The sequence below is a fragment of the Microcaecilia unicolor genome, chromosome 7 (assembly GCF_901765095.1).
Source record: "Microcaecilia unicolor chromosome 7, aMicUni1.1, whole genome shotgun sequence".
NCBI lineage: Eukaryota > Metazoa > Chordata > Amphibia > Gymnophiona > Siphonopidae > Microcaecilia > Microcaecilia unicolor.
Genome location: NC_044037.1, coordinates 115720919 through 115748125, shown reverse-complemented (window position 1 = coordinate 115748125; position 27207 = coordinate 115720919). Strand labels below are relative to the sequence as shown.

Sequence of the window (27207 nt, the reverse complement as noted above, 5' to 3'; positions counted from 1 at the left end):
AATAGTTATCAATAAGAAAATCCTAGGCTTACGGGTTAGGGTTAATGTATTATAGCCTCTGTTAGGATTTGATTTTTTTTTTCTTGTGTTTTATTTCTGGCAGATCCACGAAACCCCTTTGAAGCAGCAAGTGAGGAAGCTAGTACAGCTCACTCAACAGTTACAGCATGTTCATCCAAATGTGTTAGCGAAGGCACTGGCTCGAAGTATTGTGTACCAGGATGAAGACATCGTTGTGGTGGATAAACCTTATGGTGTTCCTGTGCATGGTGAGAAGGAAGCCTTTACATTGCTTCTCAACTGCTAGGCTCTGAACCTGATGAATGATGTAATCCCAGGGTATGATTATGACATAGGCAAACTAGACATGTGCCTAGGGCCCAAGTGTTTGAGGGGCCCTCTCAGATGTTCAGTTACAATAGCTTCCAAGGCAGATTTTTGCCCTGCTAAATTAGTGTTGATCACAGCCTACTCCTTGACACGCTGTCCTCACTTGGATTTCGGAATTCTGCTCTTTCCTGGTTCTCTTCTTATCTCTCACAGCGTACTTATACTCTGGTGGTTCCTCCTCTTCCTCTATCCCACTGTCAGTGGGTGTACCTCAAGGATCTGTTCTAGGACCTCTCCTTTTCTCCATCTATACCTCCTCCCTTGGTGCTTTGATCTCATCACATGGCTTTCAGTATCACTTTTACGCTGATGACTCTCAGATCTACCTCTCCACACCAGTAATCTCGGCAGAAATCCAATCCAAGGTATCTTCCTGCCTCTCTGACATTGCTGCATGGATGTTTCACTGCCACCTGAAACTCAATATGTCCAAAACTGAACTCCTTATCTTCCCTCCTAAACCAACCTCTCCCATTCCCCCATTCTCTATTTCTGTCGACAACACGCTCATTCTTCCTGTCTCATCTGCTCGCAACCTTGGGGTCATCTTCGACTCCTCCCGCTCCTTCTCTGCCCATATTCAACAGATTGCTAAAACCTGTCGTTTCTTCCTTTATAAGATCGCCAGAATTCGCCCTTTCCTTTCTTAACACGCTATCAGAACCCTCATCCACACTCTCATCACCTCTCGCTTAGACTACTGCAACTTGCTTCTCGCAGGTCTTCCGCTCAGCCATCTCTCTCCTCTTCAATCTGTTCAAAACTCTGCCGCACGACTAATATTTTGCCAAAGTCGTTATGCCCACATCAGCCCTCTCCTGAAATCGCTTCACTGGCTCCCTATCCGTTTTCATATACAATTCAAGCTCCTCTTATTGACCTTATAAGTGCATTCACTCTGCAGCCCCTCAGTACCTCTCCACCCTCATCTCTCCCTACACTCCTTCCCTAGAACTCCGTTCACTGGGCAGATCTCTACTAGTTGCACCCTTCTCCTCCATCGCTAACTCCTTCTATGTCGCTGCACCTTATGACTGGAATAAGCTTCCTGAGCCATTACGTCTAGCTCCATCCCTGGCTGCCTTATAATCCGGGCTAAAGGCCTACCTGTTTGATGCTGCTTTCGACTCCTGACTTGTCACTTTTATCTTATCCCTGTGTCCTTCTGTCTGTCCTTCCCTTATCCTTATTGATCCTGTCTGTTTGTCCTGATTTAGATTGTAAGCTCATGTTCAATTGTAAAGCGCTGCGTACAACTGGTAGCGCTATAGAAGTGATTTATAGTAGTAAAGAGGGGAGGGGTGGAAGAACATGGAGGTCTGTCTGCCACTCACCCTCTGTGCATTGTCCTTGAGTGGGCAAATAGCACTTATTGCCTTCGTTTTCCTTTTCTGCCAGCTTTCCTCTGCATTTGGAGATATACATGTCCCCTTTTATGTGAATTTTAAAATGTATTTATATTATGAAGGGGTAGGTAGGGCAAGGCACTTGTTTTCCTAGGGGTCATCAAATGGTTAATCCTTCTTTAAGTAAACCAAGGATTCATACAGCAGGAGGCACTTCAAAAAATGTTGGAGTGGGATATTTGCAGTACACCATAACCGCAAATGATTTAGACGGGGGGCCCCGTTCACAGTTCTTTGCATGACTCTTTTGCAAGGAGCAAACAAACTCACACCAGACACCCCAAATAGGCAATTATATACTTAGCTCTTTATTTGCAGCAGGTGAAAATCAGGCATCAACCTTGATCTGGCACAGCTGTTAATTGTCGGCTGATAATCAGCACAATTAAAATTTAACCACATCAAGCAGATAAACACAGAGACAGCAGGGATCACCTTCTGCCCCTGCCCTAGAGAATACTAGGGCAAGAACAGATTAGACACTAGCTCAAAAGTTATGAGGCTTTCGATAGGTCTCAACACTAGCATCTGCACACAAACAAGAGTTCTAAGCAAAGCCCTAGCCTAGCAGAATGTCCCTGAAGATATTTTGCACAGATGCCCTAAACAGTGTCCCACACAAAATGTCCTGAAAAGACGAAGCATACAGTAAAGATGAAGGAGTTGGTGGTTCCTGGAGCCAATCAGAGACATAGAAAGATGTGTAAAAAACCCCCAAAAAACTTGTTTACAACAGGTGTCCAGGCTTTAGTGGGAAAGCAGAGATGTTCTCATCTTGTTGTGCTTTGTAGTGCTTCTCGCGAACTGATAAAACTATGCAGAAGAAAACACGTTAGAGCAGTTTGAAAAACTTTTAGCCAGAGAAGAAAATATGTACTTTTTAAGTTAGGCCCCAGATGTCTGAATTTTACTGAAAATAGTCAGGATTTTTCCATCCTGCATTAATACTTCACAGCTTCATCTCTTTTCTTTTTTCCCAGCAGCCGTAGGGATTAGTGTAGGAACATCAGCCCCTTCAGTCTCAGATTTTCTCAACAAGAACTGTGACAGAAAACAGTGCAGAAATTCTGGCTTTATAGAATCTTAGCTAGAGCTTCTTTAGTACCAGCCTTTTTAAACAGAAGGTGCTGTATGCAGTGGTTTAGACCAGTTCTACCCAAATATCTCCACTCCTGCCACCAACTCCTTTCCTTCAGAGTATCTCGGGGAAAGCCCCAAGATACCCTGAAGGAAAGGAGTTGGTGGCAGTCATTCTTGCTTCCTAGTCTCTCAGATCTGCTTCACTGCTACAGATGAGGACTGGGTTAGGAACACACTGTACCTAGTGCTACAAATGAGGACTGGGTTAGGAACACTACCCAGAACTTTAGATGAAAAGAAGCACAAAGGCTGCCCCTACTAAGATTATACTGTAAAATGTGAAGCATGAACCATGAGTTCAAGAGTAGGAGAGGCAGCCATGAGGACAGGGATGACTCAGCTCTTTCACTGTCCTAAAGCTGTTGTTGGAGTTGATGGAGACCTGAGAGAATGAGCAGAGGTAATGGAAGACTGAAGAAGAGGTAATAGGAGAGGGACAGAGTGAATAAAGGATCGAGAGAGAAGGGGAATAGGCATTGGAGGGATTCAGAAGAGAACATAAGAGAAAGAAAAGGGCCAGGACAGAGCAAAATTGCATTGCAGGGCTGGTTCGCATGTCTGAACTACAGCCAAGGCCTTTACTCAGAGTAGGATTTTATAAAAATGTATTTCTCTGTATCTGCAAAGGGATACTAGAATCTAGATTTAGAATTATTTTTTTTACCCTGATGCTTTTTTTTTTTTTTTTATAATGTTGCTGTTGTCTACCAGATTATACACACACACACAGTTGCACACAATTTGGTTTTCTTTTACACTAGCAAGTAGGTTTTTATTTATTTATTTCTGTTATTTGTAAGCAGTAATAAGCCATCGGTCACAGAATGCTGAACACCCCCCCTCACAGTTGATGTCATAAATGACTCATAAGGATGTGACAAATCTAATCAGTTATGAAGAAAAGCTTGAAAAGCACTGGTTGAGATTTCACAGGGTTGGTCTTTCTGGAAGGTTCATCCATGTACTGCATTGACAGTCCTTCACCCTCTCTTGTTCCATAGCCCTTGATGCCTTATTGCTTGCACTGTCCTTTTTGTTTAGGTGGCCCTGGTGTAAAAAACAGCATCAATGATGTGCTGCCAGTTCTGGCGAAGATCTTGTTTGGTTTAAAGGCGGAGCCATTGCATATTTGCCACCGACTAGACAAAGAGACTACAGGTGTTATGGTGCTAGCAAAGAATGAGAAGATGGCTCAATATCTCCAGCACCTATTTCGGACCCGTCAGGTGCTGAAGAAATACTGGTATGAGCTGCTTATCAGTACTTGTCACTGTCATGGTGGATTTATCTGCCTGGTCATAAGCAGGGGGTGAGATGCCCTTCTGCATCCCAATTGACCCAAATTCACTATTCACTGTGATGTCACACTGCTTAATGTGACTAATCCTGGAGTTTCAGGGATGAGCACAAGATTTACCTATCCCATTCCACTTGGGATTTTATAGACCTTGTCATATCTCCCCTCAGATGTCTTTTCTCCAAGCTGAATAACCCTAAGCTCTTCAGCCTGATAAAACAGGCAACTCCCCCCACCCCATTTACTAAGCTATGCTAATGCTGACACAGCCCATTCACTTTGAATGAGCTGTGTCAGCATTGCCATGCAGCTTAGTAAACGGGAGGGGGGGGACTGATTTAAGTATTCTCTGTTGCACTGGAAGCCAGTGCAACCTAGTTCTCATTATCATATTTCTTAAGTTTAAAAATCAACCTAATGGCAGTGTTCTGAATCGGTTGCAATGTACTTAGTAACTTGAAAGGTAAATTCAAATAGAGTATGTTGTAATAATCTAAGTGCGATAGAATTAACCTTTGAACAAGAAGAGTATAAGCAGACTGCTTAAAACAAGACCTAATTAGTATTGTCTTAATTTAAATATAAGAACATAAGTAGCCATACTGGGTCAGACCAATGGTCCATCTAGCCCAGTATCTTGTTTTGCAAACAGTGGCCAAGCAAGGTCACTAGTATCTGGCAGAAACCCAAATCGATGCAACATTCCATACTACAAATTCCAGGGCAAGTAGTTGCTTCCCCATGTCTGTTTCAATAGCAGACTATGGACTTTTCCTCTGGGAATTTGTCCAAACCTTTTTTTAAACCACTGTTACCACATCCTCCGGCAAAGAGTTCCAGAGCTTAACTATTCGTTGAGTGAAAACATATTTCCTCCTTTTTGTTTTAAAAGTATTTCCATGTAACTTCCTTGAGTGTCCCCTAGTCTTTGTACTTTTGGAATGAGTAAAAAAATCGATTTACTTCTACTCATTCTACACCACTCAGGATTTTGTAGACCTCAATCATATCTCCCCTCATTCGTCTCTTTTCCAAGCTGAAGAGCCCTAACCTCTTTAACCTTTCCTCTTTAACAGTGCCAGAGACCAGAGATCACCCTCCGTATCTACACCATGTCATAAGGTTTCCAAACCCAGTGACTTTAAGATCTTATGCTGGTTTGTACTTGGGAGAAATAACTGAGTCCAACTGCTTTACACAGTGTTTAAGTGAAATACCCAATGATTTGGATAAAGAAATTGTTTGGATGACTTTAATAGACTTTGGATACCCTCCGATATGGATTCATCAATGGAGATTAAGTTTTTCCTTAATTGACAAGCTAAATGTTTTAGGGCAGTTAACATTGGACTCATTTGTTGAGATCTTTTTGTTTTTTGATTAACATCAATAGTATTGGATCATGTGGTTTAAGTGGTTTGTGTGGAATGAATGAATGGTATGAGTAAGTTTTTAGAGTGATATTATTTAAATGTTTTTTATATTCCATTAAAAATACATTTTCGTATTGTTTGTGTTGGTGCACTGGAGTATAGTTGTTTATAAGTGTGAGGCAATATTTACTCCAGTTTATTTGTGATTTATCCCCTGCATTTGAATTAATATAAAAGTGAAGCACTTGCTGTGTGGCCATTTTGGGGAGGGGAGCCCTTACCACCACCCATTGAGGTGACGGTAAGGGCTCGTGCGCTAACCCGGTAGTAACTGGGCACCATGTGGCACGGCCCGATTACCATCGGGTACACACGACAGCTATGACGGAGTACTGGGGGTGGGAACTACCGCCGGGTAGCCCAGCAATACTTATTTAGCAAGTGGTAAGCCCGTGTTGGGTTACTGCTGCTTCAGGATAGGAAAACCACAAGATCTTAGTTTTATTAGGATTTAATTTCAACAGGTTAGTAGAAGCCCAATTCTGAATTGTTGTAATACAAAGAGACAACCTGTCCATAGTGTGTTGTATATTCTGTGTTGTAGGCACCAGAAGTAAAATATTGTCTATGTAAGACAGTAATTTAATTTTGGCATTTATAGTCTGCTTAATCGTAAAGCTCTAGGGGGATTACATACAAAGCCATGTGGAATACATTTTTGAAACAGGAACAGAATGTAAAATCATGTGAACAGAGTATTTGTTACATTAGAACAAATTGAAAGGAACAACAATTTGGTAAACATGCCGTTAGGGTTTAAACAGGTTTTCGACTAGAATAAACTAATGGTCTGTTGCTTCTAAACAGAACAGAGAGTCTGTTTTTGACAGTGTTCCAGATAAGTTAGTCAGGTTAGCACTATCTGTATTTATTTATTTATTTATTGCATTTGTATCCCACATTTTTCCACCTCTTTGCAGACTCAATGTGGCTTACAGAGTTATTGTTACATAGAGAGTAGCAGAATCGAGAGTCAACAAGTGGATATAAGAAGCAAAAACAATATTGATAGTAGGTGCAGAAGGTGTATGGCATGGTTATAAAAGATCTAGCAATTTTGGGTGGTTTGTGTTCCATAGTATTTCTAGAACAGCCAAGATTTTAATAGGTAGTCTTTTGTAAGTCTGATCTCTGGGGTCAGGGAGTTCTATAATTCATCCTCTTTTCCCACCAGATTAGTGTTTGAAGTTTTTTTTCAGTCTGCAGGTTTTGTGGTTAGATGGTGAAAGCCAAATGTCTAATGTGTTTAGATGGGGAAATCCTAATGTCTAGTGAGGATCTGAGGGCTTTCGTGGTTTTTTGTAATTGTATGTAAAGTTTTGTAAGTATTCTGATTGAGAGCCATAAATACCTTTTGTTTTTTTTAAATATCTTTATTAAATCAGAAGGAAAACACTGACATACACAGAAGGTAACTATATCACTGTGCAGGCAGTACAAAAGAATTTCGTTTGCAAATAGTTGCTTAGTCTATATATAAAACACACTATACAGAAAAACCAAAACATAAGAGATTCGCCCCTGACTCAGTTTTGAACTGAAATAACCCCCCTCCCCTCCACTGTCCATCCACTACGCCTTTAGCTCCTACCCCTTAGTGTCTGTCAGGATCAGAATCACCCCCCTTCAACCCTCACCCAATTGTCTGAGGTGATAATAAGGAAACAGCATCTTCAGCCATCGCACCAGGACAGCACCCTGGTGGTATCTATCTACAAATAATGGGCACTGCGATGGGCACCAGGACAGCACCCCAATGTGCCAGCCTTTTTATGGCTGAGCTGGAAGAGACATTTCTGAATACATACCAGACCAAACCTCTAAAATACTACCGATACATCGATGACATTTTTATGATTTGGACGGAGGGGGAAGAAACTCTGAAACAATTTCACTATTCCTTCAATACATACCATCCAACAATCAGATTCTAAATTGACTAATCCCCAGAAAAGTCAATTTTTTGGACACCACAGTCTCTCAATCAGTGATGGCTGTATACAAACATCTATATACAAGAAACCCACAGACAGATGCAGCTACCTCCACAATTCCAGCTTCCACCCTTCACATACAAAAAGATCCATTATTTACAGCCAAGCCACAAGATACCACCGTATCTGCTCGGACCCAGGGGATAGAGACAGACACCTTGAAACCCTGACTGCATCCTTCAAACAGACTACAACCCCAAAATAATCTCCAAGAATATTGCCTCCTCCCTCAAAACACCCAGGGAAAATCTGCTACAGTACAAAGAAAAAAAAGCCACAGACAGAAATTCCCCTTGTAGTGACGAACAACCCAGAGCTGGAGAAACTGAGGAAAATCATAAGAGACCTACAGCCCCTACTCCAGGAAGATGAATTACTGAAAGAGATATTCCTATCCCCACCAGTGCTGGCCTTCCGACAGCCACCAAACTTAATACACAAGCTAATCAGAAGTAAACTCCCAACACAGACTGAAAAAGAAAAGGGCACATTTCCCTGTAACATATCCAGCTGCAAGCTATGCCAAAACATTTCACAGGACCCCACAGTCATTCACAAGGGAAAAATATTCAACATAAAGGAATCTTTTACATGCTCATCTTCCAATGTGGTAGATATCATTCAGTGTAAAAAAATGTAACGAAGGATGCTATATTGGAGAAACAGGCCAGATGCTTAAGACAAGATTCAATCTGCACAGACATCACATGAAAATAGCCGGTGCCAGTAGGCCCCCATCCCTGTGGGCCAACACTTTACAAGACCAGAACACTGCACCAGTGATTTCACAGTAAGAATACTGAAAGGTAATTTTATAACAATACAGGAACATAAGACCTTTGAAGTAAGAATGATTGAATATTTTGACACCCAACAGACAGGACTTAATAAGGATCTGGGTTTTCTAGCCCATTATAAACCATAAAGTTGTATTTCTCTGTTTATTTCTCTGTTTATCACCCTCCTCTCACCTACCAACACCCATCCTGTTAGAATATCAATGAAATGCTTTGATGTCCCCATGCATACCCCCACCCTCCCACTCTGTCAGACTGTCAAAGTAATGCTTTGATGTTTCTCTTATTTATACTATCTGCTACCACATTTGCTTATTTCCGATCTGACGAAGAAGGGCAACCTTCGAAAGCTAATCAAGAAATGTATTAAGTTATGTCCAATAAAAAAGGTATCATCTTGTTTTCTTTTCCATGTTTTATTTTGTTTGATTTCTATTGATAACCTGACTAAAAGTGCAAATTGTGTCATGAGAGAGCCTTTTGGAACAGATGTGGTTTTAAATGAGTCAACTTTATGTAATTCTAATGGTAACATATTCCACAGTTTGGATCCGATCACCTGAAAAGTTGAGGAATAAAGGTCAAGGAGACTGATCATTTGAAAAAGTTGCACTGCAGGCAGAGTCCAGTTTCTTGGGGATTCCTGTTCAGTTTTTCTTTGCATATTTCTCTTTCTAATATGTGGTCATTTATTCTGTACTTCGTAAGGCTCTAGCCATATTTTGGATATGTGACCAAGGTAACATAGTAGATGATGTTAGATAAAGACATGTATGGTCCATCCAGTCTGCCCAACAAGATAAACTCATAGTAGTAGAATATTTTACCAGCATTTAGTTTTTCTGTAGGGATTTGTAATAGTCAATTTTGTCTTTTTTTTCTTCCAACAAGAGGTTTGTTCTAAGGACTAGTGTAGTACAGTACAAACTTGCAATGCTACTGTTCATAGACTATGGCTGGTTGCAGAGGCATTATTGTGTAGGTCCTTCAGTAGTCACACCTTAAGGATGGCACTGCACATGAATACTGGTCATATTTTTTGCAAAAAAAAAAAAAATGCTGGGCTATGACATTCTGCACCCTTTGAGACAATACCTCTCTAAACATGCTGCAGATTGTGTTCATTATCATAGGCGCAGACTCCGTGGGTGCTCAAGCACCCCCAGTATTTTCCCGCTGGAAGTTCCAAGCCAGCCCGACTTGCCCACCCTCGGCCTCAACAGTCCTCCATCCACTCCTCGCCTTCCTGACACTCAGAATTTAAAACTCATCTTTCTTACCTCGAGTCCCGGCGGCAGCAGTGAAAGGTGAGCAGGCTTGGCGCTTCAGCCTTCCCTTCTGTCTCAGCTCTGGTCCCGTCCTCATTAGGGCGGGACCAGAGCTGAGAGAGAAGGAAAGGCTGAAGCGCCAAGCCTGCTCGCCTTTCACTGCTGCCGCCAGTACCTGAGGTAAGAAAGATGAGTTCTAAATTCTGGGCGGCAGGAAGGCGAGGAGTGGACGGAGGACTGTTGTGGGAGAAGAGGTCGGTCTGGGGTTGGGACTGGCACTCGTAGGAGAGGGGCCTGGAACTCGGAGGAGAGGGAGGGGAGCCTGGAACTTGGAGGAGATGGGGGAGTGGGGAGTGCACCACCTGTGTAAAAAAAAAAAAAAAAAAAAAATTCAGAACCCCCAATCATTTTGAAAAGTTGGCTCCTATGTTCATTATTAGTCCTTGAGTGTCCTCCAGGTATTGCTGCTAGTCTGATACCTGAATTTCTGTTTCAGGACAGTGAGTGTGGGTGTTCCTGTCCCCTCGGAGGGCTTCCTGGAGATCCCTATCCTAGAGAAAAAGATTGAAGGTCCACAGCCCCATTATAAGGTAAGTGACTTCTGGGCATGTCCTTAAGTTATTTCTTACCTGTCCTGGACAATGATAAATTCCTGTTAAGAGCACGGTTTAAGGTGCAGTGAATCTCTAGCTCCTTCTATCAATCTGTATCTTCTTCTCATTGTATTTTTCTCATTCATTTGCTGTGCCTTCTACTGTGTATCTCATTATACCCTTTCTCTCTCCGTGTACCTGGTTTGTGGTCTTCTGTTGACCTCCCTTCTGTGACTACGTTTGGTTTACAGTAGCTATATTCTATTTTTCTTTCTGCCCATCCAGATGACTCTAGCACCAAATTACCACATCGCTGGGGAGGACAGGAAGCTGGTGAGAACACGACAGAACAGCAATGCACACAGTGCTGTCACTCGTTACCGGGTTCTGGACAGTTTTGACTCATGTGCTCTGCTAGAGCTGCATCCTATCACGGGTAGGGAGGATTTGGATTTTGGATCATACTTAATCATGGCCCCCTCCTTATGGGCAGGAGAGAAAGTAATGTTTCAGCTAAGCCCACAAAGTCAACCTATATTCTCTGCAAGTGAAATGATTTGGTCTTTGAGCAGGGAGATAAGGAAAAAGCAAAAAATGAAGAAAGGAGTAGAGAATACTCCTAGGAATTCTGCGTGACTGCGCAGACAGTTTGTGCAGATTTCTTCTCCTCTGGCATCAGTAGCTTTCTCCCCCTCCCCTATAGAGTACATGTGGCAGGAGGAGGAAGATGTGAACTGCTGCACACTGGGTCATTGCCTTCTCCTTCTCTGCCAGCTTAGACCCGACTGTGTGTATGAACTAGTATATTTGCAGCAGTTCACTTCCTCCTCCTCCTCCTGCCACACCATCTCTACAAAGGAGGGGGAGAAAGCAGCTGTTGCAGGGGTGGAGAATTCTTTGCTGGTCAGTTGCTCAGAATTCCCAGAAATGAATGAGAAGAGGGGCACAGTAAGATGACGGTGCTGAGGGAAGGGTAAAAGAGGGGGGACGAGCACAGCAAGGTGACTGTGCCTAGGAGGGGAGTGGAAGGAGGGCCACAAAGAGGTAATTGTGCCGAGGGGAGAGTGGAAGAGGTGGACAGCACATGATTTTTTTTATTTTTATTTTTTTAAAAGGCATGTTTATTGACTTCAGGTGTGATACAACAAAAAGTCAGTGAAAATCACCGATATAAGGCAATTCAAAAATGCACATAGCGAAACACGACCATATCAGTAAAAGCCCCCTAAGAAATGCCCAAGGACCAGCTCCCCTACTCTGTGTCGAGCTCTTCGTGGAAGGGTCATGCAACAGTGTGCTAAAGGAAGAAGCAGTACCGCCTCTGACGCAATTTTATTTTTTACTCCCCCCCCCCCCCCCCCCCCCCAGAGCATGATGATTGTGCAGTAGGAAGGGAGGGCCACAGCAAAATGATTGTGCAGTGGGGAGAGTGGGAGGTGAGGGCCACAGCAAAATGATTGTGCCATAGGAAGGGTGGAACGGGGACAGCAAAAGCTGAGAGTGTGCCATGGGGATTTTGGATTTTTGAGGGTGTGCCATAGGAAGGGTGGGAGAGATAGAATGATAGCTGGGTGAGGAGGAAAAAGAATGAGAGGTGAGGGTGTATGCCTGGTGGGAGGGAAAAGAGAGGAGGGGTACTGCATGCGGGAAAAGACTTTGGGGACAGAGTTAGGGGTCTTTCTTGAAGTTAGAGGGAGAGAGAACTGCAGTTGGAGTGAGAAATGGAACTGGGTAGGTTGGAGCCTGAGGAGGGAAAAGGTAAGAGGGAATTTCAGGTCTTATGATGGGGAAATTCTGTGCAGAAACACTAAAAATAAACAATGTAGAATTTTAAATATTGTGTTAAGAATTTTAAAAAATTCTGCACACAATTCCCCCAGAAAAACCATCAGTGATTGAAAAGGGTTCATATGGGAGAGGAGAGCAATGTGTTTATATTTGAGCATATACAGTACCTAGCCCAATAGGAGTGAGCGCCATATCCAGGATCTTGTCCCATAGCTTTGGAAGCCCAGAGAGGTAGTGTTCATGGCCAGTATATTTAAGTTTGCATGAATTTGCACAAACTGCTTATGCAGCACGCTGAGCTCCCAATTATCTCCAAATCTGTAGTGTAATTTTCCATAATAACGGCAAAACTGGGAACATGCCCACATTTGAATTTTGGGTAATTCCAATTTTTCTTTAATGACATCAAAAGAGGGGAATTGTCCCTTCCCCAAAGTGGAGAAGGTGATCTAAACTCAAGCACTCCTTGTCTGGCCACTGAGAAAACGACGAGTGCCCCAGCCCAGGTGGAAACCCAGACTTCTCTTCCAGTCTAGTGAGTGGAGGTGTAGCCTAGTGATTAGTGCAGTGGTCTGTGAACCAGGGGAACTGGGTTTGATTCCCACTGCAGCTCCTTGTGACTCTGGGGCAAGTCACTTAACACTCCATTGATCCACGTACAAAATATAAGTGCCTTTATATAATATGTAAACCGCTTTGATTGTAACCACAGAAAGGTGGTATATCAAATTCCATCTCTCCCCCCCCCCCCCCCTTCCCTCTAAGGAATAGTAACATACATAGTAACATAGTAGATGACGGCAGAAAAAGACCTGCATGGTCCATCCAGTCTGTCCAACAAGATAAACTCATATGTGTATACCTTACCTTGATTTGTACCTGCCTTTTTCAGGGCACAGACCGTACAAGTCTGCCCAGCAGTATTTCCTGCCTCCCAACCACCAGTCCCGCCTCCCATCACTGGCTCTGGCACAGACCGTATAAGTCTGCCCTCCACTATCCTCACCTCCCAACCACCAACCTCTCTTCCCCCACCTGCTCCGCCACCCAATTTTGGCTAAGCTTCTGAGGATCCATTCCTACTGCATAGGATTCCTTTATGCATATCCCACGCATGTTTGAATTCCGTTACCGTTTTCATCTCCACCACCTCCCGTGGGAGGGCATTCCAAGCATCCACCACCCTCTCCGTGAAAAAATACTTCCTGACATCTTTTTTGAGTCTGCCCCCCCCTTCAATCTCATTTCATGTCCTCTCGTTCTACTGCCTTCCCATCTCCGGAAAAGATTTTTTTGCGGATTAATACCTTTCAAGTATTTGAACGTCTGTATCATATCACCCCTGTTCCTCCTTTCCTTCAGGGTATACATGTTCAGGTCAGCAAGTCTCTGCTCATACGTCTTCGAACGCAAATCCCATACCATTCTCGTAGCTTTTCTTTGCACCGCTTCCATTTTTTTAACATCCTTCGCAAGGTACGGCCTCCAAAACTGAACACAATACTCCAGGTGGGGCCTCACCAATGACTTGTACAGAGGCATCAACACTTCCTTTCTTCTGCTGATCACACCTCTCTCTATACAGCCTAGCAACCTTCTCGCTACGGCCACCGCCTTGTCACACTGTTTCGTCGCCTTCAGATCCTCGGATACTATCACCCCAAGATCCCTCTCCCCCTCAGTACCTATCAGACTCTCGCCGCCTAACACATAAGTCTCTCGTGGGTTTCTACTCCCTAAATGCATCACTTTGCATTTCTTCGCATTGAATTTTAATTGCCAAACCTTAGACCATTCTTCTAGCTTCCTCAGATCCCTTTTCATGCTTTCCACTCCCTCCCGGGTGTCCACTCTGTTGCAAATCTTAGTATCATCCGCAAATAGGCAAACTTTACCTTCTAACCCTTTGGCAATGCCACTCACAAATTTATTGAACAGAATCGGCCCCAGCACCGATCCCTGAGGCACTCCACTACTCACCTTTCCCTCCTCCGAGCGAACTCCATTCACCACCACCCTCTGTCGTCTGTCCGTCAACCAGTTCCTAATCCAGTTCACCACTTCGGGACCTATCTTCAGCCCATTTAGTTTATTTAAGAGCCTCCTGTGGGGAACCGTGTCAAAAGCTTTGCTAAAATCTAAGTAGATTACGTCTATAGCATGTCGATGATTCAGTTCTCCAGTTACCCAATCAAAGAATTCAATGAGATTCGTTTGGCACGATTTCCCTCTGGTAAAACCATGTTGTCTCGGATCTTGCAACATTGGCATTCCAGGAAATTCACTATCCTTTCCTTCAGCATCGCTTCCATTACTTTTCCAATAACCGAAGTGAGGCTTACCGGCCTGTAGTTTCCAGCTTCTTCCCTATCACCGCTTTTGTGAAGAGGGACCACCTCCGCCATTCTCCAGTCCCTCGGAACCTCTCCCGTCTCCAAGGATTTATTAAACAAATCTTTGAGGACCCGCCAGAACCTCTCTGAGCTCCCTCAATATTCTGGGGTGGATCCCGTCCGGTCCCATGGCTTTGTCCACCTTTAGCTTTCCAATAGTGACTTCTGCCCTGCATTCTTCCACCATGTCCAGGTTTTGCAAATCGGGGAGAGGAAACCCAGTTGGTGTTGCTTGTCCCCTATGGCCGCATGGATGATATTTATTTTCTTTTATTCACATTTATCATATTTATACAAGTAACACTTGAAAGAAAAGCACACCATAGTAAGATTTATAGAACACAAAAAGAAAAGTGGGGAGAGAATTTTTCTCAAGAAAATATGTGCTACTTTAGTCCTCAAGGAAAGGGAGCCAAAAGTAATAATCCCTTGAAGCAACAGGGTACAATAAAAAGAGGAAGGAAACAGAAAAGGAATAAACAGAGGGGTGATATATCCAAATTACCTGTGCAATTTGGCTTCCGTCAGAAATTGCAGTTGATCTGGATGAAAGAAAACATATATCTTACAGAAGAAATATCAATGATGTATTTATACGGGTAGCACAGTTGGAATGTGCCACCCAAAGACTGGACTCGCTGTCTTAATGTTAGAAATTTCTTCCTTCTCTCTTGGGTAGTTTTATTTGGATCTGGGAAGACCCAGATCCTGTGTCCCATGTAATCCACATTTTTAAACTGAAAGAAAAGTCTTAAAACATGATCACGAGTGAGGAAAAATAAAAGTAACCATAAGGGTAGCCTGACTGACTACTTTAGCAATCGGAATGCTCCAAGAACCCTGTTAAAACCAACGCTCCCTGTTAAATCCAAGCTATCTTGAGTCAAATCATTATCCACCTTAGAAACATTTTGTACTCCTTCAGGTAAACTTTTGACTGAAATATAAAAGGTTTTAGAAAAGAGAGAGAACCTCTCTAAGGATGTTCAATATCTATTCCATATACTTTAACAGTTCTCTAGGTGGTAAAATAGGGTGCGTTAGAAAGTAAAAAAAAAAAAATACAACCCCCCACCACCACACACACACACACACAAACACACACATTCAAGTATCTCTCTGAATTTTCCAAAATCTCAATTCTTCTAGCCATTAGCGTTTTTTCTTTAGTAAAGCAGATTGAACTCTGCAAGTGACTTGTCTGCCCCTCTAATTTGTCCATTCTAAGCTATACACCCTATGTTCTCAGCTGTTGCTTTAGCAACCTCTTGATTAGCAAGAACCACTGAAGTTAAAGTTGAAATTGACTTATGAAGCACTACATCTCACAAAGAACTGAGTGTTATAATGTCTGGTTTTTGTCAAAGGAGAAATACTTAAGTCTCCTGATTCTGCCCCAGTACTTGGGCTAACTCCCATGGTCGGTGCTAAAACCAGATATTCAGTGCCGGGCTGTTTCCGGTGACTGGCATTGAATATCCAGTCTACTTTTGGCAGGTTGGACTTTGGCCAAGCCGATATTCAGTGCTGACCAGCCAAAGTAAAGGTGACCAAAGATAGGATCGCCTTGCATGCAGCAGCGGTGATGGGCCAAAAATCGATGGATAGCTGGGTACATCGGTCGATTATAACCAGCAATATTCAGCTGGACATGGCCAGCAGATAGCTGGCTATGTGGCATTTAACCGACCAGGTACTGTTCCTGGCCAGTTAAATGCCTTTGAATATTTGGGAGATAAGGGAGACTGAGACCTGCACTCTCCCATTCTAAGATAAGTTTGATATATCCCATCCTGGAATCCTTGGCTTGCCATATAAACTTGCGTATTACCATTTTACATTGGATGATTTCATCCTTTTTGGTAATCCAAACAGGTATTTCCTGAAGTGGATGTAGCAACTTAGGTAACAGCACCATTTTTACTAAAGCTAATCGTTGCTGGGTAGAAGCTATTCTACCCAACAATGATTAGTGGCAGATCCTGCCATTATGTGTATAGTCTCTTAATCTTTTCCACCTGGTAATATTGCCCTTGTACATCTGTTGAAATTTGGTGCACAAGTAAATCCATAGGTTCTTTAAGGGATGATAGGATGGATGTATGGGTAAGGTCTTGTACCAATGTTCTACCTGGCTACTGTCCAGCAAAAAAAAGCTCAGACGTACTGTAATTAATTTGCAATCCTGAGAGAGAACCTAATTCTTGCATTAGGGACATAGTGGACTCTAAGTGGAAATGCACATTAGTGAAGTAGATCATCATCTCATCACCATGTGTGCTAATATGGCATTCCTGTCTTCCTAGTTGAATACCTCATTGCTCCTGGTACTTGTCGGATTTTGGCCAGCAAGGGATCTAGGGCTAATGAAAACAATAAGGGCGAAGGTGGACAGCTTTGGTGGGTTCCATGGTGTAGCTTGAACCTGGGAATTAACTGCTCCTTAACCAAATTTTGCTGTTGGGTGTGTGTACAAGGCATTGACCCAATGCACATGTGTCTTACAAAAGCACCACCTTTTGAGCACCTAAAATAAATACTGCCATTTTTTTTTTTTTAATATTTATTTATTAATTTCAAAATAATTCACAAGAAACAATCTTGTACTAAATACTGCCATTTTAATAAAGGCTTTTTCCTGCATCCAAGCTGACAATAGCCTTCAGAAGATTCAGTGAGGCGCATCGTACCTGGTAGGAAACCCACCTGATCTTCAAGAATAAGAGAGGGCAGAAATAGTTTTGTCTATATACTGATATAGTCGTGAGGATCTTTACATCCTGATTGAGCAAAGAAATGGGTCTTTAAGATCCAAGTTGATCAGGGAGTTTCCTAGGTATCAGTAGAAAAATGATATATGCCCGATTCTGTTCTGGATCTATGCAGAATGCCATTGTATATGACGCTGAGAGGGACTGCCACTAAATCTACTAATATTTTGTAAAATTCTGGGTCTAGTCCATTGGAACATAAAGGCTTAATCGGCTTTAATTCCTTGATAGTCACCCGCATTTCTCCCTCTCCAAGAGGTCTGTTTTAGACTCTCTTTGGAGTGGCCTAATGGTTAGTGCAGCGGACTTTGATCCCAGCATCCTGGGTTCAATTCCCACTGCAGCTCCTTGTAACCCTGGGCAAGTCACTTAACTCTCCATTGCCCTCAAGGGACATAGATAGTACCTACTTATAATTGGATTGTAAGTCCTAACCACTACTCACTTGCCCTATCCTTTAACCCCCTATTTACTCCCTTACCCTTAATTGTTCTCTGTCTACCTGTCTTATCTAGATTGCAAGCTCTTTGAGCAGGGACTGTCTTTTTTTGTGTATCGTGTACATCGCTGTGTATGCCTTGTAGCGCTATAGAAATGATAAATAGTAGTAGTAGTAAGTCACATTGAACCTGAACTCTGGTTGGGATAATGTGGGATACAAATGTCATAATAAATAAAATGAAAAATAAAATCTGTGAGAGGTTGGAGTAGCAGATTTTGAAAAAGACCATCTCTTTGCTCTATATTAGGGGCCCAGCACTGGGTCTGATAGTATTGCAGCAACTGTTGTTCAATTTCTGCATAGGAAATGTGGTGTCTATCATCTCTGTCTGTAATAGGGTAATAACATGGCTAGTTCTGTGGGGTGTAATTAAGCTTGCCAGTAATTTTCCTGTTTTGTTGCTCTAGCAGTGCAACTGGTATTTCTGATATTAGGTATATCTAATTCCTCTCTGGGAAAGCAAATCATCTACATTTTTTAATCCCTGCCATTTCTTGCCATAATGCTGCCCTTGTAGTTCATTACATAAATGCATTAGGGCACTGTCTTTGTTTTTTTTCTTTCTAGAATGTTCAAGTATACAGCACTTCAAAACAGCCTTTGCTGCTTCCTTTGCCGCTTCCCAATATGCTGCGGAGCATACCTCTGTTGTGCAATTAGTACGTTCACAATCTTGCCACACTTTTTTCTTAAATGCTCATGGAATTTTTGATCAGAGTAAAGACTGGGCAATGTTTTCCAGGTCATATTTGTGTTCTATTCAGCAAACTCAAGCTCCACCACTATGGGGGTATGATCAGATAACTTGGAACTTTAGTAAGTAATAGGTCTGTTACTAAGGTATAATCTAGAATCTATCCTGTGGAATTAGAAAGCATATTCATTCTCAGCAGGGTTTAGGAGTCGTCACACACAGAGCAAGAGCAATTCTTGTATCACAAATCCCACTCCTTTGCACTGATGGTCGCTCTTGGGCAGCTTAGGGAGTTTAAAGTCTAATAAAGGATTTGCTGTTGTATTAAAATCTCCCCCCATGCTTAACTGATAATTCATTAAAAGCCAATAACCTCAGTGCCTGGTCAGAGAACATTTTGTGACTGTAGATATTGGGGTCATATATGTTATGAAATATTTTTGCCCCACACATAGCCCAGCATCCCCATAAACTGTCCATCAGGGTCCTGTTTTTGCTTATGTAATTCAAAAGGCACCCGTTTGTGAATAAGTATTGCTACACCCCGTTGTTTGGTGTTAAACAAAGGAGATGTTGATACCCCTGTACAAGTAGATGGTGAGTCCCCACTAGGGGCCAGATGCATCAACCAAACGTTAAAAAATCTAAAACGTTAAAGTCCCTAACGAATAAAAAAAAAACTAAGGATGCACAAAAAAAAAAAGTCGCACATGTTCGGTGCGGTACTGTAAAGTACAATCCATCAAACCTTTGTAATCCCTGTCGGTAATCGGCCCCTAACGCATGCGCAGAGCAGCCAAGCGTTATGCTGGCTGCTCTGCGCATGCCACAAATGTCAAAACTACAAAAAAAAAAAAAAAAAACAAACAGGTTGCATGGATCAGGAGGGGGCAAAGGCGCTTATCAGGAGCGTCCTTCACGGACGGCCTTGCCCCGCCCCGCCCGAATTCGCCACTGCTCCCCGCTTCCCCCCCGCTTCAAAACCAAAATAAAACTAACCTTTAAGACTGCCCCAGCCCCCCTCCCTTCCTGTCTCTTTCCTAGCCCCGCCCCCTCCTACCGGGCCCGTGCAGCGCCTCTGCCTCTGTGTGAAGGCGCTGCACGGGCAAGAAGAACAGCTCAGCTGATGCCTTCGCCCAGTCAGACGGGGGCGGGCCCAGGAGGAGAGAGACGCGAACGAGAAGACCAGACATCATAGATTTCCCCCTCCCTGTACCCTTTAGAGAGAGCCATTTCCAATTCTACAGTACATCACGTCCCCACCAGGGATCTCTCGCTGACATTGTGAGTGCATTTCTCCCGCGGACTCGTTATGATGCAGGTGCGGCATGAGAACATAAGTTTACCATGCACCCTAAAGGGCAGTATGGGGAAAAAGAATCCATTCGTGGGGGAACACCTTGACTTTCACAAGCCTGAAATTATCAGTGAGGGAGCCAAAATTGTCATAGATGATTTTGCGGTGTCCGATCAGATATTCTTTAGTTTTATTGACAAAAGGGTATAGGCTGGTTTTATTTATTTATTTATTTATTTATTTATTGCATTTGTATCCCACATCTTCCCACCTATTTGCAGGCTCAATGTGGCTTACATAGTTTTGTTATGACATTGTCATTCCAGGATAAAGTAAGATCATAATAGTGTATTTTCTCACGCTGTTTAACCTGATAGTGCAGAGACATGCCATTTGTTCTGCTTCCAGAGAGGGCATCTCATGGCACTAAAGGTTCAGGTAATGCTGCTGTGCTCAGAAATGCTGTACGTTCCCTATCTGTTTTTACCAAACTGTCCTACTCATGTTCCCAAATAATGACGACCTTAAACCCTTTCTCTTTTAGGTAATCTGCCTTCCACTGTGTTTTATAGTTGAGAACCCTGAAGGTGGTGCCCGTCAGGGTTCTGTTTTTTAGAATCGTAGCAGTCCGTACAGCCGTGGTAAAAGCATCTGTTAAATTCAAAGGCGGTGTGCTCACTCAATGACAGCATACCCGCTTAGAAAGTAGTCACCTACCCACATTTCACCCCCCCCCCCCTTTTTTTAGAGTGTGCCCGATTTTGCTGTGTTCTTTGTTCTCAGTTGGCGGTTGAATATCTTTTGGTGTGCTTATGGTAATTGTCGACTGCCAGCAGAGCTATGGTTTTCGGTTTTAAACACATGAACCTGAACATGGCCATACACATGGAAGTGAGTGTGATGTATTGGAATGGGTCTATACAATTATTTATGGTCACCGCCCCACCCCCGGTATTTCTTCTACATCTACTGCTCCAGCCCTCTCCATCATTTTCATAATTTTCTTCTTCTGTGTACAGGAGGCATGCTTTTCGTAAACTATACTTCAAAACTTGAAGGAACCACACTAAGGGAGAGGTAAATAAAGATTCCCAAGTCAAAACAAAACCAATCCCAATGTTTCTTGTAGGTAAACTCAAGTACTAACCCTATCAATATCTTAAATTTATAAGAGGACTATAGGAGAATTCAGTATAGCTGCACCTGTAGCATATGTTGCAGTGAACCAAGCTGATGAGTGGCTCACTTAATTGCTCTATACATCACCAGTTTCCTTTAATTTACTCCAGTTTTATGTGTGGATTTCTTTTCTCCCTATAATTTAATACACCTCTAGTTAAACGCACCATTAATGGGTTTCAAAAGTAGTACAAGAGTCACCCTCAATTTCAGATGAAAAGACAGTATTCAAAACGTCTCCACAAATTTAAGGCAGTCTTATCCCAGCATCTCTATGTAAATAGGCATCTAGTTACTTACCTTAATAGTTCTCCAACAACGTCCAACAGAGATCCCTGTTTTGGAAACTTCATCAGGGATGAGGGGTGCCAGAAGATGGAAAACTGCAACTGGATGTCTAAAATTGTCTTCTAACCACGTACAAATGATTCCTGATCCTGTGACAGGAACCACTTGGCAATAAAAGAACCTATGAACTTGGAGAGAAAATTCATCCCTTAAATTCTCATTCATGCTCACGGATCTGTTGCAAAGATGAGGTTGGAGATGTGCACCCTTGTTTCCTACAAACATTCATAGTAATAAGTGATATACCTTTCGGATGTTTTAAGTCTAGCCAGCCTTGTCGTATAGCATCAGTGTTTTTCCCCTTTCAATAAAGGATCAGTGCACTGCAAACATTTTATGACTTTGCATTTGTGCTTTTTTTTCTGTGTAAGAGTCACACATCGCAAAATATTTTAGACACACATTCTTTCTCTTTTTTGGACACCAGGTTTGTATGCTGTTTTAAACATTCCTTAGAATGACAGTATAACCGGCAGTTAGAGCACCCCTCTCTACAGCCCTCCCGAACCGTGCACTTGTCGGATAAACACAGATGACGGTGTGATTTGCATGTGTGGTTGTGGCTATAAGGCATTTCACAATGTTACAGAAATTTTTCTTACCGTAGAACTGTTTGATATCTAAGATACCGTAAAAATGATCATGATGGAGTAACATGTACAGGGTTTTATGGAACGGCTGTTGCTTGTTTTAATAAGACACCAGCTGTTTCTGTCTATACAATGTAGGACTCGTGTGTTTACGCCCAGAAGTTGTTCAGAAACCACAATGTCGCTCAACATAACTTTTTTTTTTTTTTTCCTGACCATCCTAGCTCGGTGTGTAGTTTTCTGGCTTCATGTAACAATTCTACATCTTTTAGCTTGATAGTTGTGGTAAGTGCCTTCAGACTCCCCGCAAAGCACAAGTTATTTCTCACGTTGTTTAGATCTACTAAATGTCTTCTTTTTTTTCCCCCCAATAATGTGGCCATAGAGACCACTTTGTAAAGACCTGTTACAACCCCCTCCACCCCCTTTGTTTCTGATAACTGTCACAATGAGATAGATACATGTTCTCATTGATGTGTATTTCCCTGAAACTCTGCAGAAAATTACTGACGCGTTCTAAGAAATGCCCCGCCTAGGTCCCACTCGGTCAGTGACTTCTAGAATACAAGGAATTATATAAATCCCCAGACATAAATCTTATCTGTAAGTAATCCTTAGGCGATGCTCTACTGTTTGATATCTAAAGCTTGTTCAATACCCTGTTGCATAGCATTTTGAACATCGCTGAACGATCTTATAGTGTCTATCTTAACAAAATAAAAATGATCAGAGTAGCTCACGCCATTTAAACCTGCGTGAAAGCCTAGTCCATTTGTTCACAAACTGTATATCTCACTGGTTCAGAGTCCGTTGTAACATTTTCAGACATACTGTCTATAACAGGCCCAATTTCAGGGTCTGCTGTAACATCTTCAGATGCATTGTCTATTTCAGGCCCGTCATAGTTTCAGAATGTTTACTGGACTCATAATTGCTACCATTTGTGTCCATGTCCGAAGATTCACTCTCGGTCACAGTACTGTTTGTATTCTGCACTGTCAAAATACATGACGGATCGTCACATTCATCATATGTACTAGAGAATGACACAAGGACAAAGTTTGGCTCTGTCCCTGTCTCTACGAGCTCCGATTCCCCTCTGCACAAACCTCAAACTGGACAATGTTGTCACATTTAGACTGACTTTGGTCAGATTTTCTGCATGAAGGAAGCCCTTCCCTTATTATTTAATGCCTCACTGCATTTCACAGAGCAAAAGGAGCAAGTCCCCACATGCCATCTTCTTTTGATGTAGACACAGGAAAAAAGATGTTAAAAGCTCCCAGGTCTCAACATAGTTAAATGGATTTTTTTTAAGTAGTAAGTTTGTTTGTTAAGCACCTGATACTCGTAACATGTCTGTTTTGTTGGCCCTTTACTAGGTGAAAACATTTCTGCATGAATACAGGGAGTACCTATAACCAGCTCCTCCAAATGACACAATGATTTACAATTTAGAACTAATTATTACCTGGATTACAACCAATGTGTCCTCTTTATACATCCATATGCTGCACAAATTGGCATGCTTGAAAATATAAGTGAGATCAAATAAAAATGGTACCAACAATAAAGAACGACAGTGTGGACCGAGCAGCTGATAGGTTTGCTTTATTCATTTGGGTTAAAGGGGATGATGACTGTGCGGAGGAGAGGGAAAGGAGACTGCTAACCTTATGGGCTTCAGCCGGCATACCGTCTCCGGTTCTCAGTCTAACCTCTTCTGTCAGCTGTTTCCTACTCTCTCCCTTCTGGCTCCCTGCACCACTGTCTATCTTCAATTTTTGGGTCACCGGCTGCATCAGTAAGGTAAGTAAGCATACTGCCTTTCCTGCAGCGATTCACAAGGCCAGCTCCATAGCCTTCAGTCCCGCTGTCTACTGCAATTTCCTGTTTGGTGCTAAGGAAGTTGCAGTAGAGAGGGCAGGTCTTGACAAAAGGAAGATCATGGAGCTGGCCTGGGTGAATCGCTGACGCTGCTGACTGACTGCAGGAAAGTGTAAGTGATGTTCTCCGAGGACAAGCAGGCTGCTTGTTCTCACTGATGGGTGACGTCCACGGCAGCCCCTCCAATCGGAATCTTCACTAGCAAAGTCCTTTGCTAGCCCTCGCGCGCCCGCACGCACCGCGCATGCGCGGCCGTCTTCCCGCCCGAAACCGGCTCGAGCCGGCCAGTCTTCTTTCGTCCGCACTCGGTACGGTCGTGTTTTCGCCGTGTCGAGCCCCGGAAAGTCGACCTCGCGCGTCCTTTTTCGACGTGTTTTCTTCGGAAAATCCAAACTGCTTGGGAAGTACTCCGGAAGCCCTCTCGGGTTTCGTTTGCCCCTTCCCGTATTTTTCAGATTTTGCCCCGGTAAGTTTTCTTTCGTCGTCGGGGTAGGCCTCTTTTCGGCCTCGGTCGAGATTTTTACTCCCTTAAAGTTTTGGTGCTTACTTTCGTCATTTCGGATTTTGATTTCGCCGACGTGATTTTTCCGCCCATGACATTGAAGCCTTCCAGCGGCTTCAAGAAGTGCACCCAGTGCGCCCGGGTAATCTCGCTCACTGATAGGCACTCGTCGTGTCTTCAGTGTCTGGGGGCCGAGCACCGTCCTCAGAACTGTAGTCTGTGTTCCCTGTTACAAAGGCGGACTCAGGTAGCGAGATTGGCCCAGTGGAACGTTTTGTTCTCGGGCTCTTCGTCGGCATCGACACCAGGGTCATCGAGTGCATCGACGTCGTCAGCGTCCAGACCTTCATCCTCGGCCGCCAGTGCATCGAGTGCATCGAGGCATCGGCCCTCTGCATCGGCGCCGAGACATCGGATAGCTGCATCGACGTCGGTGGTACCGGGACCTCGTCTGCTGATGTCGTCGGACGGTGGTGCATCGTCAGGAGTGCAGGTGAGGGCTGTCCATTCCCCTGCTGGTGGCGGTAAGCCTTCGGGTGGGTCTCCCCCTACCCTGAGGGCTCCTGCGGTACAGCCCCCCCGAGATCAACCTCCTTCGACCTCGGCCCCGAGGAAGCGACGGCTGGATTCTACGTCCTCCTCGTCGGTGCCGGGGAGCTCCGGTGACATGCTTCGGAAGAAGTCGAAGAAGCATCGACACCGGTCTCCTCCCCGCGTCGGCACCGAGAGCTCTGGGTCGCCGAGGGAGTCGGCACCCAGCAGGCATCGGCACCGAGAGGACCGCTCACCCTCTGTTCAGGAGGTGTCGATGCGCTCCACTCTGGACAGCCCGGAACAGCCTCCACGCCCGGAACAGGTTCTGACGTCGACGCCTGCATCGACCTCCATGCCTTTCTCTGCAGCCGCTCTGAACGAGAGCCTCCGGGCCGTTCTCCCAGAGATTCTGGGAGAGCTGTTGCGCCCTACCCCTCCGGTACCGTCGAGCGTGGCGCCGGCTGGCCCATCGCCCGGGGTGAGGTCCCCGACGTCGGTACCGCGTGCGGTGCCGACTGCGGCCACCTCCCAGGAAGGCTCCCCGACTACGTCAGCGGAGGGAGCTTCGCCGATGCGGGCGAGGGAGTCTACCTCTCGACGCCCCCATCATGGACGTGGCTCCACTGAGTCGAGCCGGGCAAGGTTGCAGACACAGGTTCGTGAACTTGTGTCTGACACCGAAGGTGAGGCCTCGTGGGAGGAAGAGGAAGACCCCAGATATTTCTCTGACGAGGAGTCTGAGGGTCTTCCTTCTGATCCCACTCCCTCCCCTGAAAGACAGCTTTCTCCTCCTGAGAGTCTGTCTTTCGCTTCCTTTGTCCGGGAGATGTCTACGGCCATCCCCTTCCCGGTGGTTGTGGAGGACGAGCTCAGGGCTGAAATGTTTGAGCTCCTGGACTATCCTTCTCCACCTAAGGAAGCGTCCACTGTTCCCTTGCACCATGTCCTGAAAAAGACATTGCTTGCGAACTGGACCAAGCCATTAAGTAATCCCCACATTCCCAAGAAGATCGAGTCCCAGTACCGGATCCATGGGGACCCAGAGCTGATGCGCACTCAGTTGCCTCACGACTCTGGAGTTGTGGATCTGGCCCTAAAGAAGGCTAAGAGTTCTAGGGAGCATGCTTCGGCGCCCCCGGGCAAAGACTCTAGAACCTTAGACTCCTTTGGGAGGAAGGCCTACCATTCCTCTATGCTCGTGGCCAAAATCCAGTCTTACCAGCTCTACACGAGCATACACATGCGGAACAATGTGCGGCAGTTGGCGGGCTTGGTTGATGCGCTCCCCCCTGAGCAAGCCAAGCCTTTTCAGGAGGTGGTCAGGCAGCTGAAGGCGTGCAGAAAATTCCTGGCCAGAGGGGTGTATGACACCTTTGATGTTGCGTCCAGGGCCACTGCTCAAGGTGTGGTGATGCGCAGGCTCTCATGGCTGCGTGCCTCCGACCTGGAGAATAGACTACAGCAGCGGATTGCGGACTCGCCTTGCCGTGCGGACAATATTTTTGGAGAGAAGGTCGAGCAGGTGGTAGAGCATCTCCACCAGCGGGACACCGCATTCGACAAGTTCTCCCGCCGGCAGCCTTCAGCCTCTACCTCTACAGGTAGAAGATTTTTTTGGGGAAGGAGGACTGTTCCCTACTCTTCTGGCAAGCGTAGGTACAATCCCCCTTCTCGACAGCCTGCGGCCCAGGCTAAGCCCCAGCGCGCTCGCTCTCGTCAGCAGCGTGCGCCTCAGCAAGGCCCCGCGGCTCCCCAGCAAAAGCAAGGGGCGAGCTTTTGACTGGCTCCAGCAGAGCATAGCCGACATCCAAGTGTCAGTGCCGGGCGACCTGCCGGTCGGGGGGAGGTTGAAAGCTTTTCACCAAAGGTGGCCTCTCATAACCTCCGATCAGTGGGTTCTGCAAATAGTCCGGCAAGGATACACCCTCAATTTGGCCTCAAAACCTCCAAATTGTCCACCGGGAGCTCAGTCTTACAGCTTCCAGCACAAGCAGGTACTTGCAGAGGAACTCTCCGCCCTTCTCAGCGCCAATGCGGTCGAGCCCGTGCCATCCGGGCAAGAAGGGCTGGGATTCTATTCCAGGTACTTCCTTGTGGAAAAGAAAACAGGGGGGATGCGTCCCATCCTAGACCTAAGGGCCCTGAACAAATATCTCGTAAAAGAAAAGTTCAGGATGCTTTCCCTGGGCACCCTCCTTCCCATGATTCAGGAAAACGATTGGCTATGCTCTCTGGACTTGAAGGATGCCTACACACACATCCCGATACTGCCAGCTCACAGACAGTATCTGCGATTTCAGCTGGGCACACGTCACTTCCAGTACTGTGTGCTACCCTTTGGGCTCGCCTCTGCGCCCAGGGTGTTCACAAAGTGCTTGGCTGTAGTAGCAGCGGCACTTCGCAG

General features: G+C 44.5%; 1 protein-coding gene across 3 annotated transcripts in view; it reads left to right on the top strand.

The window, feature by feature from the left end:
• Positions 1-27207, top strand: part of RPUSD4 (RNA pseudouridine synthase D4) — a 70897-nt gene that overhangs the window by 33785 nt on the left and 9905 nt on the right. For all 3 annotated transcript variants that reach the window (XM_030209025.1, XM_030209024.1, XM_030209026.1), the window contains exons 2-5: positions 104-269; positions 3978-4179; positions 10222-10315; positions 10604-10754. In XM_030209025.1, the coding sequence (XP_030064885.1) occupies positions 104-269; positions 3978-4179; positions 10222-10315; positions 10604-10754 (613 nt within the window). The remainder of the gene's footprint in view (positions 1-103; positions 270-3977; positions 4180-10221; positions 10316-10603; positions 10755-27207) is intronic.